The sequence below is a fragment of the Thunnus albacares genome, chromosome 12 (genome assembly GCF_914725855.1).
Source record: "Thunnus albacares chromosome 12, fThuAlb1.1, whole genome shotgun sequence".
Lineage (NCBI taxonomy): Eukaryota > Metazoa > Chordata > Actinopteri > Scombriformes > Scombridae > Thunnus > Thunnus albacares.
The window spans coordinates 27,236,883-27,253,548 of NC_058117.1; the positions used below are offsets into that span (position 1 = coordinate 27,236,883).

General features: G+C 39.2%; 1 protein-coding gene across 1 annotated transcript; it reads left to right on the forward strand.

Annotated features, from left to right (window-relative positions):
* Window positions 1–3,646: 3,646 nt before the first annotated feature.
* Window positions 3,647–16,502, forward strand: pitrm1 (pitrilysin metallopeptidase 1). The gene is made up of 27 exons (XM_044367197.1): window positions 3,647–3,937; window positions 5,159–5,264; window positions 5,596–5,702; window positions 5,900–6,051; window positions 6,549–6,663; window positions 7,028–7,124; window positions 7,973–8,133; window positions 8,562–8,688; window positions 8,859–8,947; window positions 9,336–9,464; window positions 9,587–9,700; window positions 10,191–10,287; window positions 10,852–10,986; window positions 11,712–11,850; window positions 11,975–12,091; window positions 12,218–12,347; window positions 12,594–12,714; window positions 13,036–13,112; window positions 13,241–13,406; window positions 13,666–13,766; window positions 14,014–14,134; window positions 14,256–14,306; window positions 14,757–14,869; window positions 15,011–15,136; window positions 15,416–15,561; window positions 16,097–16,199; window positions 16,294–16,502. The coding sequence occupies exons 1-27, from the start codon at window positions 3,891–3,893 to the stop codon at window positions 16,385–16,387; spliced, it is 3,081 nt and encodes a 1,026-aa protein (XP_044223132.1). The 5' UTR covers window positions 3,647–3,890; the 3' UTR covers window positions 16,388–16,502.
* Window positions 16,503–16,666: the final 164 nt, after the last annotated feature.

The following is a 16,666-nucleotide window of genomic DNA, read 5'->3' on the forward strand; positions in this document are numbered from 1 at the left end:
GTTGGATGCAGTTGTGGTCAATGCTAAGTGCAGACCATTCAAGCTCTTCAACACCAAACGAGGAAATCTATTCCTTCACGGAGCTGGCTCTGTGCACGGGGGCATTGTCATGTTGAAACAGGAAAGGATCTCCTCCAAACTGTTGCCACAAAGTTGAAAGCGCGTTGTCTATAATAAATTTTTCCCTTTGTGAGAATATGTGGCAGGTTGTTGCTGGGGAAAGAAACATCAATGCTCAGCAAACTGTCACTGGATGACAAAGCTGTAAAAGACAAAGAGTGAGGAAGAGCGTGAGAAGCCGGGGTTTTTGTTTTCCATCTGACACTGATGGATCACTTAAGCCTGGATGAACCGGTGTCTGGACAGTCCAGACCTTTACAAAATCCTGTGGATTACCTGGAGGAAAGAGCACTAAAACTGCAACATGGAACTGGTCACTCACATCCCCTGACAACAATACATTCTGTATATGTAGGGTAACATTCATTTTCCATTATCTCAAGTATGTTTTGGATAGTATATTTGTATATGTGTATATATATATATATTATTTGACATTTGAGGATGTGTTGTCCATGTGTCATATTATCTCATCCAAATTTATCCTCTTGTCAGAACACATAAAAACAGTCTTGTTTATAACGTGACCACCATGTATTTATTACTTTGTTCAAATATTTCAAAGCAGAGGGGCTGAAGAGTCAAACCTATAGGGGCGTATATAATCCTTCAGTTGACCTTAAAGTCACCGTGAAATGAAAAATAACTTTTTCAACTTTTTACTTGCTAATTTTCCACATCTTTATATAATCCTATGTGACAAAAAGTGACAAAATATAAGGACATTTTTATTTTCTTGTTTTTATTCTTATACACTAAAACATGAGAAAATGTCATGTGGATGTGGAAAGTATGGAAATAAAATCTCTCTATAAATCTCTCTATAATCCCATAATTTTATACTTTTTCATTCATTCTTCCCTACACTATGTCCTGCCTCAACACCCTGCATCAACAGGAGCAGCTGCGGTCAAAAAGCTCTTTCACTCTGACTTTAAAACACAAAAAATACCTCCTGTAGATTGCAGTTATGTATTTCACTTGAAATTACACAAGACAAATGGAAAGGGAATAAGTACAATGTTCTTGCAAGCAACAATGTTATAAAATCGAATTACTCCACCTCTTTAAGTGTGACCTACCGTAAGAAAATCCTTGAAAAGAGTCAAACTTTCACTGAAATTATGTCACCTCATGTTGGCCTTTTGCTTTTCATGTAACCAAGTTTTTAAGATATTTTTTTTTTGCAGCATCTGTTTCACCCCGCTCTGTGCCATCAAGGTTTTTTCGCTGATAATGAACATGCAGTGACAAGACTGGAGCCAGCCACCACGTTGGAGGACGCTCTTGCTCTGTTAAAAAACCCCTCCTGCCTCCTCACCAAGGCCTCCTATTCATGCTGCTGGAAAATCTCCCACATGCTGTCAGTGGAAACACAAGGGATGACCGTGGGTGCCTCAAAAGATATTGAAAAAAAAAGAGAGAGAAAGAAAAGGCAGTCTACTGTTGCTGTCAATACAGACAGAATGATTTTTGTAGGGAAGAAAGAAGATTCACGTGGTGCTGGAGAGTCCATATTAAGATCAGAGCTGACTATAATCCTTTAGGATCTTATTGTGAGTCTGCAGTATTTCATGGTAGATTTAGAGTGACTACACACACCTCTATAACCTTTTCTGTACTATTATTTCTACTGTGGTATTTACACAAACGTATCCTAAAATATATCACGCTTTCCATAGTAGATTTATTTGATATCGCAACCAAACACATGGTTGCATGATTCCTCCTTTCAAACGGATAGCATTTACTTCCCTCCTTGCTTCACAGAGACCAGTGACTTGCATGCAGTGGATTTTGGGATATTATATATAAAATCGCTGCATTTCTTGGTCGCATTTCAAAAGGAACAGTCTTGTCCACCTGTTATGATGTGCATATTTGGTCTTGAAATGCAGACTGCAAAGGAGGTGGCAAAGCTGATGTACATAAACTATTAGAATCACCTTAAACCAGTTGATTTCAGGTGATATAAAATGATTTTATACCCTGCTGTACCCAACAGGACCATCCTTATAAACACACATTATGCCACTGGGGTTTTTTTTCAGACTCTGTAAATTTTATTACAAATTCAAGTAGATATCCCAAGGTTTCAAATATGTCTGGCTGAATTCCACCAAAATGTTTGTAAAATAATGTAAGATAACATCTAAAATGCTCCATTTGATTTAATGGTGTTGCCATATGGCATCATAGGTTTGAATACACCAAGCACTGGGAAGAGTGGGCAACTGCCCCAGCATCCAAGATCTTTAGGGGCATGCAAACATTTCTCCACATATGTGCATCTATTATTGAATGTTTAATAAAAAAAAAAAAAGGCAAATGTGAAGCTGCATTGTATTCTAGCACAGGAATAATGTGTACATTACACATAGAGTGGGAGTGATGGGGCTTAATAGAGGCCTAGCAGCTCATTTTGGCCCCTAACAGGTTAATCTGGCCATGACCATGCAGTGTATGTTTTACCGGAATAAGAAGATGTAGAAAATGCAAGTGACATCGCTTCAATTCTCTAATACTCTAATTAAGATTCTCAAGGGTATATACTCTCAATTCATTTAGAGGTCATGAAAATGAAAGTGATGGAGATGAGTAAGGCAGAAGGAGGATTTATAAGCCTTCAGACAGTGCAAAAACCCTTTGCATGTCAATGAGAGAAGGGTTATTTGGACACAATAGTATTAACTTCATTGTTGTTAATAAAGTTTGCTCTGTAACCATCCCGTGGATTATAACAGACTTTAAACATCAACCACTAATGCTAAGAACAAAATTAACTAACTAATGCAAATGTACATTGTATGATATGTTAGTAAAGTAGCTTCCCTTTAAAGAAAAGTTATATATTAATCCTTTAAGCCCTACCCGACATTAAAAGAATTTTGCATTGTCATGGCATAATGCAAAAGTTGCTTAGCAACACAGCAGTGCAGTCTTAAAAGTACCAACGTGTCAGTGTGTAAATGTTAGATTCTGTGAAATACAGTATGTTCAAAATAAGTGTGGGGAACTTAGTAAACACTTTTTGGACAGTAAAATTGTACACTTTAACTCGAATAATATGTGTTGGCCGCTGTTGGTGTTATTTAAACTTTGGGAGGCCAGAGTGGAACATTTAGAAAAAAAGAAATGAGTTGCTCAACATATTTTTTTTGTCTAATTAAATATGATGTAACAGCGACATCTGCTGGAGAAAAGGTTGAATCACAGTTAAAACCAGAAAATTGTGGATAAAATTAATAGTTAGTTAGTAGTTAGTTTAAAATCTAAAAATGTTGAATATGAAGTTGGAACAAAATTGATTTCAGGGCTGAATATCTGTCACAAAACTCCTGCCCTTCAAAAACTCGTCATACTAGTCACCGTTTGGTAACCTTAGAGATGTGACGTTCAGCCAATCATAGCTACTCTTCTTCCCCAGCTGGACCAATCGAAAACAAGCATGATGCGAGGTGAAAGTTCTGCTCACGAGTGTCAAAAACTGCTCCGCGTGTATGTGTAGAGTTCCAATGCTGTAGGATGGGGATAACTGTGTCGTAAATCACTGTTAGATCTGCCGTCTGCGCAGGTGTTACGGCCGTTTTGATGCGCACTACTGATCCAATGTGTCAGTTGTACTACACACGGCGTGAGAGGACACGGACCCGGGATGCTTTACCGAAATAATGTGGATTTATTGACATTAGTTTAGTAAAATTTTGTAATTTTTTAGCCGAACATAGCAGGGATAGTCATTGTTGTGTAATTTAACCCCTGACAAAGCCATGTTTCGGCAAACGAAGGCGGCGCTCCAGAAACTTCGATATCTAAGGTAACTTAGCTAACGGTACAGCAAATAACCGTGAAGCTAACACACCTGGCCAGGTTGATGAAACGACATATTTGCGGGCTGCTGACTTTATGGTAACATGACAGCCTTGTCTTACTGCCTTTGACAAGATATTGAGATATTATTAAAAGGCTGTTTTGGCTTTATACAAGTGTGATATAAGCTGATGTAACAGCTGATGCAACCTAACATGAGAAAGCTTCCCTTTTTGAGATGGCAAACGTTACTGTTAATATTTTTATGTTGACGCCCTTTTAATGTAATGGCTAGTTCAGCTGCCTGTCGGCTGTTTAAATATATGTATTTTGGTCAATTAATATTGTTTTGGCAAGGCAAGTTTACTTGTATAGTACATTTCAACAACAAGGCAATTCAAAGTGCTTTACACAAATTACAAATGGCAATAAGACAAAATGTAAAAGAAATACAAGGCATTATAAAAAATACATTTAAATGTAGTGAAAAGAGTTAAACATAAAATAACAAAGTAAGTTAAAATAGAGAATAAGAGTTATACTGTAGGGCAAGATATTAATCAAAATCCTCAAGTTTGATTTAATAAAAGGCAGCGGCAAACAGAAAAGTCTTCAGTCTTCTTGATTTAAAAGGACTAAGAGTTGCAGACTTTTATTCCAGATTTGTGGAGCATAGAAATTTAAAGCTGCTTCTCCGGGTTTAGTTTTGACTCAGGGGACAGAAAGCAGACCTGTCCCAGACGACCTGAGAGGTCTGGATGGTTCATGTATCAGAAGATCAGAATTCTATTTTGGCCCTAAACCAGAACATGGGGGTATCAGAACTAGGTAATGTTAAATTGAAGATTAAAGCCACTTGCTTTAACTTAAAATACGGGTTCACATTTTTCCAAATGTGTCTTAAAACAACAGTCAGGTTCCCAAATGAACATTGAAATAGGTTTTTCTTACTGTTAACACTCCTCCTGTTCATACTGATCTTCAAAACGCACTTGCAATGTAAGTGATGGGGGCTTAAGATAGTTCTTTATTACTCTGGCTGTATGTTTGGGCTAGTTGTCTTGCAGCAGAACTAATTTAAGACAGATCAGACGCCTCCCTAATGGAATTGCATTATGGATAAGAATCTAAACATCTAAAGTGCACAGTAATGTACATACATACTTATTGTTTGTGTGAGGATTAATTAATTAATTCTGTATACTAATAAGTATTTTTTTCCCCCTAGTTTCAATGGACAGCAGCATACCTGGAGGCTGAAGAGCACTTCAGCGGGAGAGAGGGCTCTTCAGTACAAAACAGGACAGAAAATCCACGGCTTTACAGTCAGAGAGGTAAGTGTAATGATCCAGCTTCATTTGAAGTATTATCTTTGATAGCTGTCATTGGCACATTAACATACTGCTAATTTCTATGGATAAGCTTGAAAAATGTCATAAGACGTCTATTCAAAGTTGTGCAAAGGTTGGTAAACATAGCTTGTAGCATAAACTTGATGTGAATTTGTTTATGGATGAATCTCTTATTGTGATCTCCTTGACCTTCCTGTGCCTCCATTACTACTAACATAAATGAACGACAGTGACTTGACCTTGACCTTGAATGACATTGTCTGGAGTCCTCACTAACAGATGGTCATTTTGGCTGTAATTCTGCTTTTCACAGGTTGTGGAGGTCCCTGACTTGTTTCTCACAGCAGTGAAGTTGACTCATGATAAAACAGGAGCTCAGTACCTGCATGCAGCCAGAGATGATTCCAATAACCTCTTCAGGTTGGTTTAAATGTGTTTTAGTACTATTCTCCATTCATATCATACTCGTATATCATGTGCAGAGTCAATCTGAAAACCTTTACTTTGTCTTTCTGTCTTTGTCTTTTACTTTGTGTTTTCCCTCCATTCAAGTCACAGCACACCAATGTACTAAAAAGCAAAAACTGTTGGTTCTTATATTTGTTTTTTTGTTTCAGTGTTCAGTTCAGGACGACCCCCATGGACAGCACAGGGGTCCCACACATCCTGGAGCACACGGTGCTCTGTGGATCCCAGAAGTATCCTTGCAGAGACCCCTTCTTCAAGATGCTCAACAGGTCCTTGTCCACCTTCATGAACGCCTTCACAGGTTGGTAGAAGTATAATTTAGACCCTAAAAAATCAAGTGACCTTTAAATGTGTGAACACTGTTTGTCAAATCTGTGTGTATTTACAGAAATATCCCAAATATCAGTTGTATCTTGACTAAGGATCAAGTCAGATCGATGTTAAAGTATTTTACATATGTACAGATGGTGTAATCAAGTGTTGTATAGTTTTCTAGCTGTATTCATTATCACAGCTTTATTTTGATGCACTTGAACTGCTTGACAATCCCAGAGGTAAAGTGGTGAAGTATTTACACAGCAGAATATACTGATAATATATCAATAACACAGCTATGGGTTTAAGTTATTAAAAATGGATCAGAGTGTTTACATGTATTAATACATAGTGAGAATATTTCAATAGTTGAATAAGAAACATCTGTAATCATTTTGCCAGCCAGCTACAAAAGAAAAGAAAAAAACACGTGTTAAACAAACTTTTTACTCAGGTTTTGTTTGTTTGTTTCTTCCTGAACAGCCAGTGACTACACTATGTATCCCTTCTCAACCCAAAATGGAAAAGACTTCCAGAATCTTCTTTCAGTCTATCTGGACGCAGTTTTCTTCCCTTGTTTACGAGAGCAGGATTTCTGGTGAGTGTTAACTATTGCAGAACAGTTATTAGAGTTGCAACGATCAATAAGTCAATCATTGATCATTCATCATTAATCTGGAACTATTTTGATAATAGATAAATAGTTTTAGTCCTTTTTTGAAGCAAAAATGCCAAAAAATTAGCTGTTTTCAATCTCTTAGATGTGATCATTTAATTATTTTCTTTGTTATGTATGATAGTAAATTGAATATCTTTAAGTTTTCGACTGTTGGTCAGTTAAAACAAGAACATTTTATAGACCAAACAAGTAATCCAGAAAATGCAGATTAATCAATAATGAAAAGAATCGTTATTTGAAATCAGTAATACCCGACTGGTTTCTGTATGTTTTATTTTTCCAGGCAGGAAGGCTGGAGGCTGGAGAATGAAAACCCCACAGATCCTAACTCACCGCTGATGTTTAAAGGAGTGGTGTTTAATGAAATGAAGGGAGCTTTTGTAAGTCAAGACTTTCTCTGTCACTGTCATTAAGACTCCTTATAAATACTGTAGTCCATGTTAGCACGCTTTAATGTTATTTCACAATCACACTTAGCTTTCCCAGTCCAGAGTACAAACTCCCCCGATAGTTTTAGCTTTTAATGCAAAGTGAACAGCACACGTGTGTTATAATAATACATTGATACAATATAAAACTGTAACAGAGAAAGTTTGTAAAGCTTCACAAATGTTTGTCTGGTGCTGTTGCACTTTTCCAGAACAAAGTGTAAAAACTGAAAAAAAAAATTAAACAAAGCATTGGCCTCAGAGTCCAGCTGATAGCTGAGATTCAGTATTTGTCCTAATGATCAGTTCAGGTGTGTGTGTGTGTGTGTGTGTGTGTGTGTGTGTGTGTGTGTGTGTGTGTGTGTGTGTGTGTGTGTGTGTGTGTGTGTGTGTGTGCGTGCGTGCGTGCGTGCGTGCGTGCGTGCGTGCGTGCGTGCGTGCGTGCGTGTGTGCGTGTGTGTGTATTTTTGCTCTGTTTTACATTGAAATCAACTCTTTCTTTAAACCATTTAAAGTAGACTGGAATCAAGTTTAAAACATAGTGGACTGTCTGACATTGAAGTGTTCAAAGCTGTTTTGACTCTGATTAATGCTGCACTGACAAAAGTCAGACTCCTACTACAGTTCTTCACAGAAAATGTGTAATCAGACTGAGCCTTTTCCAATATGCCAAGAGGGTGTTGAAGTTGTTGTGACTGTGCTGAATACAACACAGAAATCCAAGGTGTTCATTATGTATCACGAAATGCTTTTACCATCTGCTTGTGTGTGTGTGTGTGTGTGTGTGTGTTTTCTCACAGTCGGACAACGAGAGACTGTATGCCCAGCACCTCCAGAACAAGTTGTATCCAGACCACACCTACTCTGTGGTGTCAGGCGGAGAGCCTCTGGCCATCCCCGACCTCACCTGGGAGCAACTCAAACAATTCCACGCCACACACTACCACCCCAGCAACGCCAGGTCGAGAAACACACACACACACATTAACAGAATCGATCATAAATTGTTGAAGAAAGAAAGAAATTAGGAACTGGGATGTTTTATTAGAATTAATGAGAGTTTTCTGTCTAAAATCTTGTTTTTGAAACATCCTGAACTTAGTTTTTCTTGACATTCTTCTCTCCCTCCACTTTTATTAATCTCAGAATACTTTTTAATTAAACATGTAGGTTTTAAGGTGCTTCATTAAGGAACATGTTGATTTAAAACAGTATGTCATCGTGGCCTCAGAGCTAGGATGTGTTCAGTGTAAACCGCAACATCCTCACTTTGAATCAGGCCAGGAACCTTTGTCGCATCTCATCATCCTCTTTCACGACTATATACACTTTCAAAACTAAAAACTAACATAGACAAACCCCTGAAAGTGTGTTTAACATGATCTTCAGGTTCTTCACCTATGGAGACTTGCCACTGGAGCAGCATCTGAAGCAAATTGAAGAAGAAGCTCTGTCCAAGTTCGAACGCATCGACCCGAACACGCAGGTCCCCTCCCAGCCGCACTGGAACAGCCCCGTAAGTTCACAGCACTGGCAGATGGATATATGAGATCACAGTAGGGCTATGCATATTTAAAATTGAATTAATTAAACTAAATTATGTATTAGATTATTATTTGCAAGTATGGTTCCATTTTTCATTTTTAATAGTCTGATCTCATTGTGAATTTTCGTCGGTTTCCCCAGAGAGAGGACCATGTGACCTGCAGCCCTGACGCTCTGGCTCCAGATCCAGCCAGGCAGAACACGCTGTGTGTGAGCTACCTGCTGGGAGAGTAAGATCACATCAGCCCTTTCTGTTTCCTGCTGTGTTTTATAGAGACATTTGTACTCAAACACCTTTTTGAAGTTGGGTGGCATTTGTAAGATTCTAAAGCCGCTGATTCTGCTTCCTCTGTTGCTCTCGAGCTTCTCGTTTATGTGTTTATGTTGGCTCGTATAGTCGTGTTGACAGTGTTTCAAGAGGTATCTTCCTCAAGATGAAAAGAAACAGCAAAAAAAGCTGAATGAAATAACTATAATCAAGAGAAAGTCTGGGAAATAGAAAACAAAAAAACACCACAGTCAACTTGGCCATGTTCTCTTTTAAAAAGTAAAGCTTGGACCCTTATCTATAATTCAGTAACATGTATGTGAATCTCTTCTTCTGGTGTTTCCGTGCAGCATCACCGACACGTTTGAAGGCTTCACTCTCAGCCTGCTGTCCTCTCTGATGATCTCCGGTCCAAACTCTCCCTTCTACAAAGCTCTCATCGAACCCAAGATAGGAACCGACTTCTCCTCTGTAGTCGGGTGTGTACTGGACACGGCCTTTAAAATATTAACAGTGCAATGGCACATATAGTTTGAAGAACCCATTAAGCTCCTGTCACATGACTGTATTTGTTGAGATCATGTTGACGTCTCTTCTGCAGATATGACGGTAGCACCAAAGAGGCTTCATTCAGCATTGGACTGCAAGGAATGGCCGAGGACGACACAGAGAGGGTCAAACAAATCATAAACCAAACCATCAATGACATCATAGAGTAAGTACTTATCATAGTAGACACAAACATATGGCAGCAACAGGTGCATTAGCAGTCAGAATCTGCTATATTGCATGTAAATATTGTGGATTTACTTTATTTTCTGGTGTTTTTTTACACATGGCTCAGTGTTAAATGTTTAAAAACTGCTTCAGATATGAAGTGCAACAAATCTACTCTGAATTTTTTCAACCTGTTTTAATAAAGGCATAAAGATTTGACAAAACAGACATGGTTTTATAAAGGCAGGTCAGGCTTGGTGGCTTCTTACAACCATAGAAATCAGTTTTACTCATTCATCAGGAGGAAACAACTGCACAATATTTCTATAACCTTCACACTCCAGACATTTTATCTGCTCCTCAATCCAGAGTAAACCAGATGTATTACTCAGTAAATGAGTCAACAGGATGAAGCAGGAAAAAAAACATTTCCACATTTGTGTTGTGCAAGATCAGCTCGACTTATTCCTCATCATCATCCGTCACAGGAACGGCTTCGAGGAGGAGAGGATCGAGGGTCTCCTCCACAAGATCGAGATCCAGATGAAACACCAGTCCACCAGCTTCGGCCTGTCTCTGGCCTCGGTGAGCTCACTACTGTTTATCTCTAACCTTCATCTTGTTTCTACAACAACAACAACAAGGACCTTCTCAGCTACGTCAACGGCACATTTATAAAACCTCTACGTGGGAGGTTTTTAGCAACACTAAGGATGTTAGTTTGCCTTCTCTGTGTGTGAATTCTAGTGTTTTTCTTTGCTTTTCCCTGTAAAGTGTATGTTCCTAAACAAACAGAGAATGTAAACATTTCCATGGTTATTGTCTCTTAAATACGAAGCAGTTTGTTTTGCGGATTTCTTTCTCTTGGATTTGTTTTTGCAATTCTAGAAAGTATACTCTCTCTCCAAAATCTATGATCTCCAAAAAGGACACTGTTAAACAGTTAAACATGTACGTAATAAGCATAAGTAGCTTTTCTTTGATTGATAAAGTAGAAATTATGAGGAAACAATAGTGAACAAGATTGCTTCAGTGTCAGAATGTATGTCTTTGATTACATTGTTTGAGTCATTTGTCATTTGTTTTCAGTTTTTGCCTGTTTGTTTAGTTCTTACTCTTAACCTTTCGTGCGTGTGTGTGTGTGTTTAGTACATAGCATCATCATGGAATCATGACGGCAACCCTGTGGAGCTGCTGCAGATCAGTGACAGTGTTGAAAAGTTCAGACAAGCACTGAAGGAAAACCCGCGCTTCCTCCAGGACAAAGTCAGACACTACTTTAAGGTGAATAAAACAATTTTGAAATATGTATGTATGTATGTATAAGTTAGCAGATATCAGAGAAAACAGGACAACATGCAGAAGTCTGGCATTCAAATCTCAGAGTCCTGAGATATCTCAAGTTGACAGAAAGCAGGAAAAAGACACTGAAATAATCTAATTTAAAATGTGCAACTCTTTAAATTTAAAAAAAAAAATTTCTTTACAAAATTTCAAAGGCTTATGTTTGCAGGGATGCACCAGTGTTGGGCAACTTTAAAAAGAACAATGACAGGCTGTTGTAAAGTGTAAAAACAGTACAGTTTAACTTTTTTTTTTTTCACTGCAGTCCAGTTGAGCTATGTGCCAGTTGCATGTATCAGAAGGCATCTCATAAATCCTTGAGGAAGGAAAATGTTAACCAGTATCGAAAGTCCCACAAACAGACGTGTAATGACAAAGAGCTACATTGTAGTATTTTGCATTGTGTCGTAATAGAGCCCTGATGTAATCATATGATCCTGTATTGGTTCCTGTAGGGAGTCTCTCTTTCCTCTTTCCCTCCTCTACTGGGAGTTCAGCCACAGAGCAGAAGCTGAGTTTTTATGTCTTTCTCACGTTCATGACAGATACTTGCTGTCAAAAGTGGCTTCACCTGAGTCCCTCTGGTAGAATTTTAAGGTTTAATGCTAATTTTTGCCGTTCTTCACTTCTTCAACTCCTCCACCTCCCGTCAACTTGTCCTGCAGGAGAACACACACAGACTGACCCTGTCCATGAGCCCGGATGAAGCCTACCTGGAGAAACAAGCCAAGGCTGAGGAGGAGAAGCTCCAGAAAAAGATCCAGGTTCTGACTGACAACGACAGAAAGCAGATCTATGAGAAAGGTAACGATAACTTCACTGATCCATGTGGGGATTCTGTGTTTTTTTTTGTCTGCAGGAAGGTTGTCAAAAAGTATCCATCCACTAGACTAGACGTTACAGTGTCATATTGTCTCTTGTTGTAAAGGTCTGGAGCTGCTGGATGCTCAGAGTAAAACCCAGGACGCCTCCTGTCTACCTGCAGTCAAAGTGTCCGACATCGAGCCCACGATACCCATCACTCCTGTTCAAATGAGCACTGCAGGTATATCATTTTCTTACATTTTATATCACACTTGTACAATAATAAAAATGTGGTCAGCAACATCACAGTCAAGGTTTCTGGTTTTGAAAAAACTGATTTGATAAAGTGGTTTCCTGATCTCTGCAGGAGGCGTGCCGGTACAGTACTGTGAGCAGCCCACTAACGGTTTGGTTTACTTCAGAGCCATGTGTAGTCTCAACACCCTGCCAGAGGACCTCAGGCTTTATGTCCCACTCTTCTGTAGTGTTATTACCAGGTGAGTTAACCTGTCTGTAGAAGGGATCAGGATTTGGAGGGTGGAGAGACAGATACAGAGAAATGGTAGTTCAGAGGTGTTTGAAGCTTGGAGAGCACTGATGTGGATTGATTTAGTGTGTTTATTGTAATTAAAATGTCAGATTTGCACAGATGGACCATTATTTATGTATTTACCTTTTAACCTGTACCCTAACCAGCAAAGCACATATCAAAGAAAGTGTGTATGTCTGTCTGTTTTAATTAGGATGGGCTGTGGAGCTCTGGACTACAGGCAACAGGCCCAGCAGAAGGAGCTGAGGACAGGGGGCATGTCTGTCTCCACCCAAGTCATCCCTGATTCTACCCAGCTGGACATGTACGAGCAGGTCAGCGCCAGCTCAACCTATCTGTGTCTGAAACCTCAACCAAAAGAGGTTGCCATACCTAAATGTTTTGCCACAATCCAAACACACGCAAATCAGAAAATTCTAAACCCATGCCAGCCTGGCAAATGGTCGTTTGCCTTTCTGCTCTTATCCCAGTGCATGCTGGGATAAGCTGCAGCTTTCTGCCTGCCTTGATATGAATGAATGAGTGAGAAGTTCTGTTGAAAATTGATTTACTGCTTCAGGTTTTGGAACCAGTGATGTTTTTAGTTACAGCGCTGCTTCTCAAACCACCAAATCCGTGTGTTCGATATGTTTCAGGGCGTCCTCCTGTCCTCCTCCTGCTTGGAGAGGAACCTTCCTCACATGTTTGAGCTGTGGAGCGACATATTCAACAGGTGAGTCCTCTAACAATCCACATCCCCCCCAGCAGCAAGAGGCACCTGCCGCTCACTTCATGGATGCTGAAAATTAAGCTACAAATAGTTGTAGCTAAATAACACAACTTTAACACTTTATTTTTCAGCCCCCACCTTGATAACGAGGAGCGTCTGAGGGTGCTGGTGATGATGTCAGCACAGGAATTGGCCAACGGTATCTCCAACTCTGGTCACTTGTACGCTATGACCCGGGCAGGCCGTCACCTGACTCCAGCGGGAGACCTGCAGGAGACTTTTGGTGGGATGGAACAGGTATCGTACACTACGTATATGTATATATTGAGTATCTCTCACTTTTATTATTCAGTTTCTACTTTCAACTGTCCAACTATCATATAATGACTTACTGAGGTTAATACTGTGATATTGATTTTAGCCCTGTTGCCCAGACCAGACACATGATGTGATTCTTTATTATCGGAGACCCTTTTAATGTCTTCAAATTAAGTTTTTTTTGAGTGACAGTAGTTTGTGAGACAGTGTTTTGTGTTTTTGGTTATTTGAACATCAGGTGAAGTTTATGAAGAGGATAGCTGAGATGTCAGACCTGAGCCAAGTCATCCGAACTCTACCCAGGATCAAAAAACACCTTCTCAATCCTGACAACATGAGGTGGGTTCATATGATTAGATACATGAAGCACCCACACACTGGATCAGAGCTTCCTGTTGGGTTATATGATGACTGACTGCAGAGGGATTTGTCTGCATCAAACCCCCACAGACCTGACGTTTATCTTTCTGTCCATCTCTGCTGTTTATTTTGTTCTAATTAGTGCAATTAAGATGTTTTTTTTATTGTAAATGTATTAGTTTTTATACGTTTTCCTCACTTGAAATGAATACTTTTGTCCTTACAGGTGTGCGGTTAACGCAACTCCACAGAAAATGTCTGAGGCAGCAGGACAGTTGGAGAATTTCATGAAGGACGTCGCTGGAAACAGAAAAGAGCGCAAACCTGTCCGATCAAATATTACCGAGGTAAGCTTTCAACAGGTGAATGATTATACCAGCCAGAATGTTTGACATACTGACTTATCTATCAAATAAAAATGATTTCACTTATTATTTTGCTTTATTTGATGTTGTTCTTTTAATACAGAGGCCACTAGACCTCCTGGACGACTCCGGGCCAAGTAGGAAACTCATCTCCGTAAGTTTAGTTTAGCCTGTCTTATTCCATATTGTGCTGTTTGTCATTTTTAAATGTGATACAATTGTTTTATCATCTATGAATCTCTGCCACATTGAGTTTATTAATTACCATAAACAGAACAAACACAAAACAGGAACAGCCGGAAAATCCCTGTTATCATAAAGCAAAGAAGGAAAGTTGTCTTTGTAACTGGAATCTGGAGGGAAAATCGAAAGTGTAGCCTTGGTTTTAAGACTGAATATTAAATGATGTGGGTGCTTGTGTGAGAATGAGACTAGCAGTTGTCTCAGTTATGGTGGTTTATATGAATATGTAATATATATACATGCGTATAATACCTTTTAATTGTGCTAAATGTGTACTCCTATTGTTTATTAGTGTCTAAGAAAAAATCCCTGCAGGTATTTCTCAGCAATAACCTGTTTAACACTTCCCCTTCCTCCACAGGAGCCAAATTTCCAGCCGTGTCAGATGAAAACCTTCTTCCAGCTGCCCTTCCCCGTCAACTTTGTCAGCGAGACTATTCGCACGGTACCGTTCAACCACGAGGACTACGCCAGGTGACTCATTCTTTACTAAATGTCATTTAATCTCTTATTTCCATTTTATGACTGTAATATATGCTCCCACTTTTCTCTGAATGACATCAAAACTTTCTCTAAATGACCTAGTCTGATACCAGCTTCTCTTTCCTCCGTCAGTCTTTGTCTCTTGGGAAGGATGATGACGGCAAAATATCTCCACGGAGAGATCCGAGAGAAGGGCGGAGCCTACGGGGGCGGGGCCAGGATGGGAGGAGGCGGTCTGTTCTCCTTTTACTCATACAGGTGGGAAGCATTTCAGTATAAATGATCACAATGTTTGACTGTATTGTAACATACAAACATATTATTATGTAAAGAAAAATGAAAAGTTAACATCAGAACATTAGTCTTCAACTCCTGGGATAAAAAAGTATTACTGTGTAAAATATGGATGTACTTCAATCCATCAGTTGGGAAGGAAAATATAGGCTATTAAACAACTTAAGTTTAAAATATGTATCATAAATGATTCAAGTTTAAACATTAAAGTTCATTAGAGTTTATTTCTCTTCTGTCTCTAAGGGACCCGAACTCGACGCAGACCTTGTCAGCGTTTCGTAAAGGTGTGGACTGGGCAAAGTCAGGCCAGTTCACCCAGCAAGACATCGACGAAGCCAAGCTGTCAGTCTTCTCAGCGGTCGACGCACCTGTGGCCCCTTCAGACAAAGGTGAGACGACCAGATGAAGTGAATGAACTAATACATCCTGAAATCCTGCCTGCACTGAATGCTGTAATTCATCAAATCTTTTGAGCTGTCAACATTTAATGTAGTCAGAAATGTATGAAACTACAATTTAGGTTCAGTTTTCCAAAGGGTCTTGTAATCAATAGATATGCTGTAAATTCCTGTGTGAGTTCAGATTTGTAGACGTCTAAATTGAGATTTCAGTTGTTTGTTGTGCTCTCTGAGCTGTGGCATCTTTTTCTTCGATTTTCTGTTGAAGTTTGAGTTTCTTTTAGCAGTTTTTCTGTTTTATATACAGAGTAAACATGCGATTTGACAATATTTTAATGGGCATTTTTCAAGACTTTCTATCATGTTTATACTTAATAATTAATGGTTTAATAAGAATAATCAACAGATTAATCAATCATGAAAGATAATCCTTAGCTGCAGCCCTGATTTGGTTGCTCTGCCTTTATTTTTGTTGAGGCTTTAGAGCAGCAGAACTTAGTTTGTTCTCCTGGTCTTTGTGTTGCAGGAATGGGTCGCTTCCTCAGTGGAATCACAGACGAGATGAAGCAGAGTTACAGAGAACGACTCTTTGCTGTCAATCATAAAAACCTGGTGGATGTGGCTGGAAGGTAAAATCTTTACCTGTTATTTAGAATAGTAACGAAAGATAAATGAGGAGAAAATAACATTTCTACATGTAACTGAGCTCTCGTTCTCCCGCAGGTACCTCGGCGTGGGTCAGAGGACGTGTGGCGTCGCCATCCTGGGCCCGGAGAACGAGACGATAAAGAAAGATCCGTCGTGGATCGTTAAATAATGTTATCAGTAGGTATTTTTCTAATTGAAGACTTAACTGGACTACAGATGTACAACAGTGGAAGAACTAACTATGTACTAAAAACACAAAGCCAATTCTATTTATAGGATTTTTTTTTTAAAAATGGCAGCAAATGAGCTGAAGCGCGCGGTACAGAGAGGGTGAATGTTTCCTGATGAGTGTTGTAGTCACGTCCTGAGTGTTCAGATTATTACCGTTCTCTCCGTTTAAACCATCATGTACATATTTATGAAAGTGTGACTATTACATTATCATATT

What these genes read in the sequence shown, in the direction of transcription:
- pitrm1 (XM_044367197.1), top strand. Translation starts at nt 3,891, where the DNA reads ATGTTTCGGCAAACGAAGGCGGCGCTCCAGAAACTTCGATATCTAAG. An exon ending in ACCATCAATGACATCATAGA is followed by an intron (nt 9,701 to 10,190) that starts GTAAGTACTTAT and finishes CATCCGTCACAG; the next exon opens with GAACGGCTTCGAGGAGGAGA. An exon ending in TTCTGTAGTGTTATTACCAG is followed by an intron (nt 12,348 to 12,593) that starts GTGAGTTAACCT and finishes TGTTTTAATTAG; the next exon opens with GATGGGCTGTGGAGCTCTGG.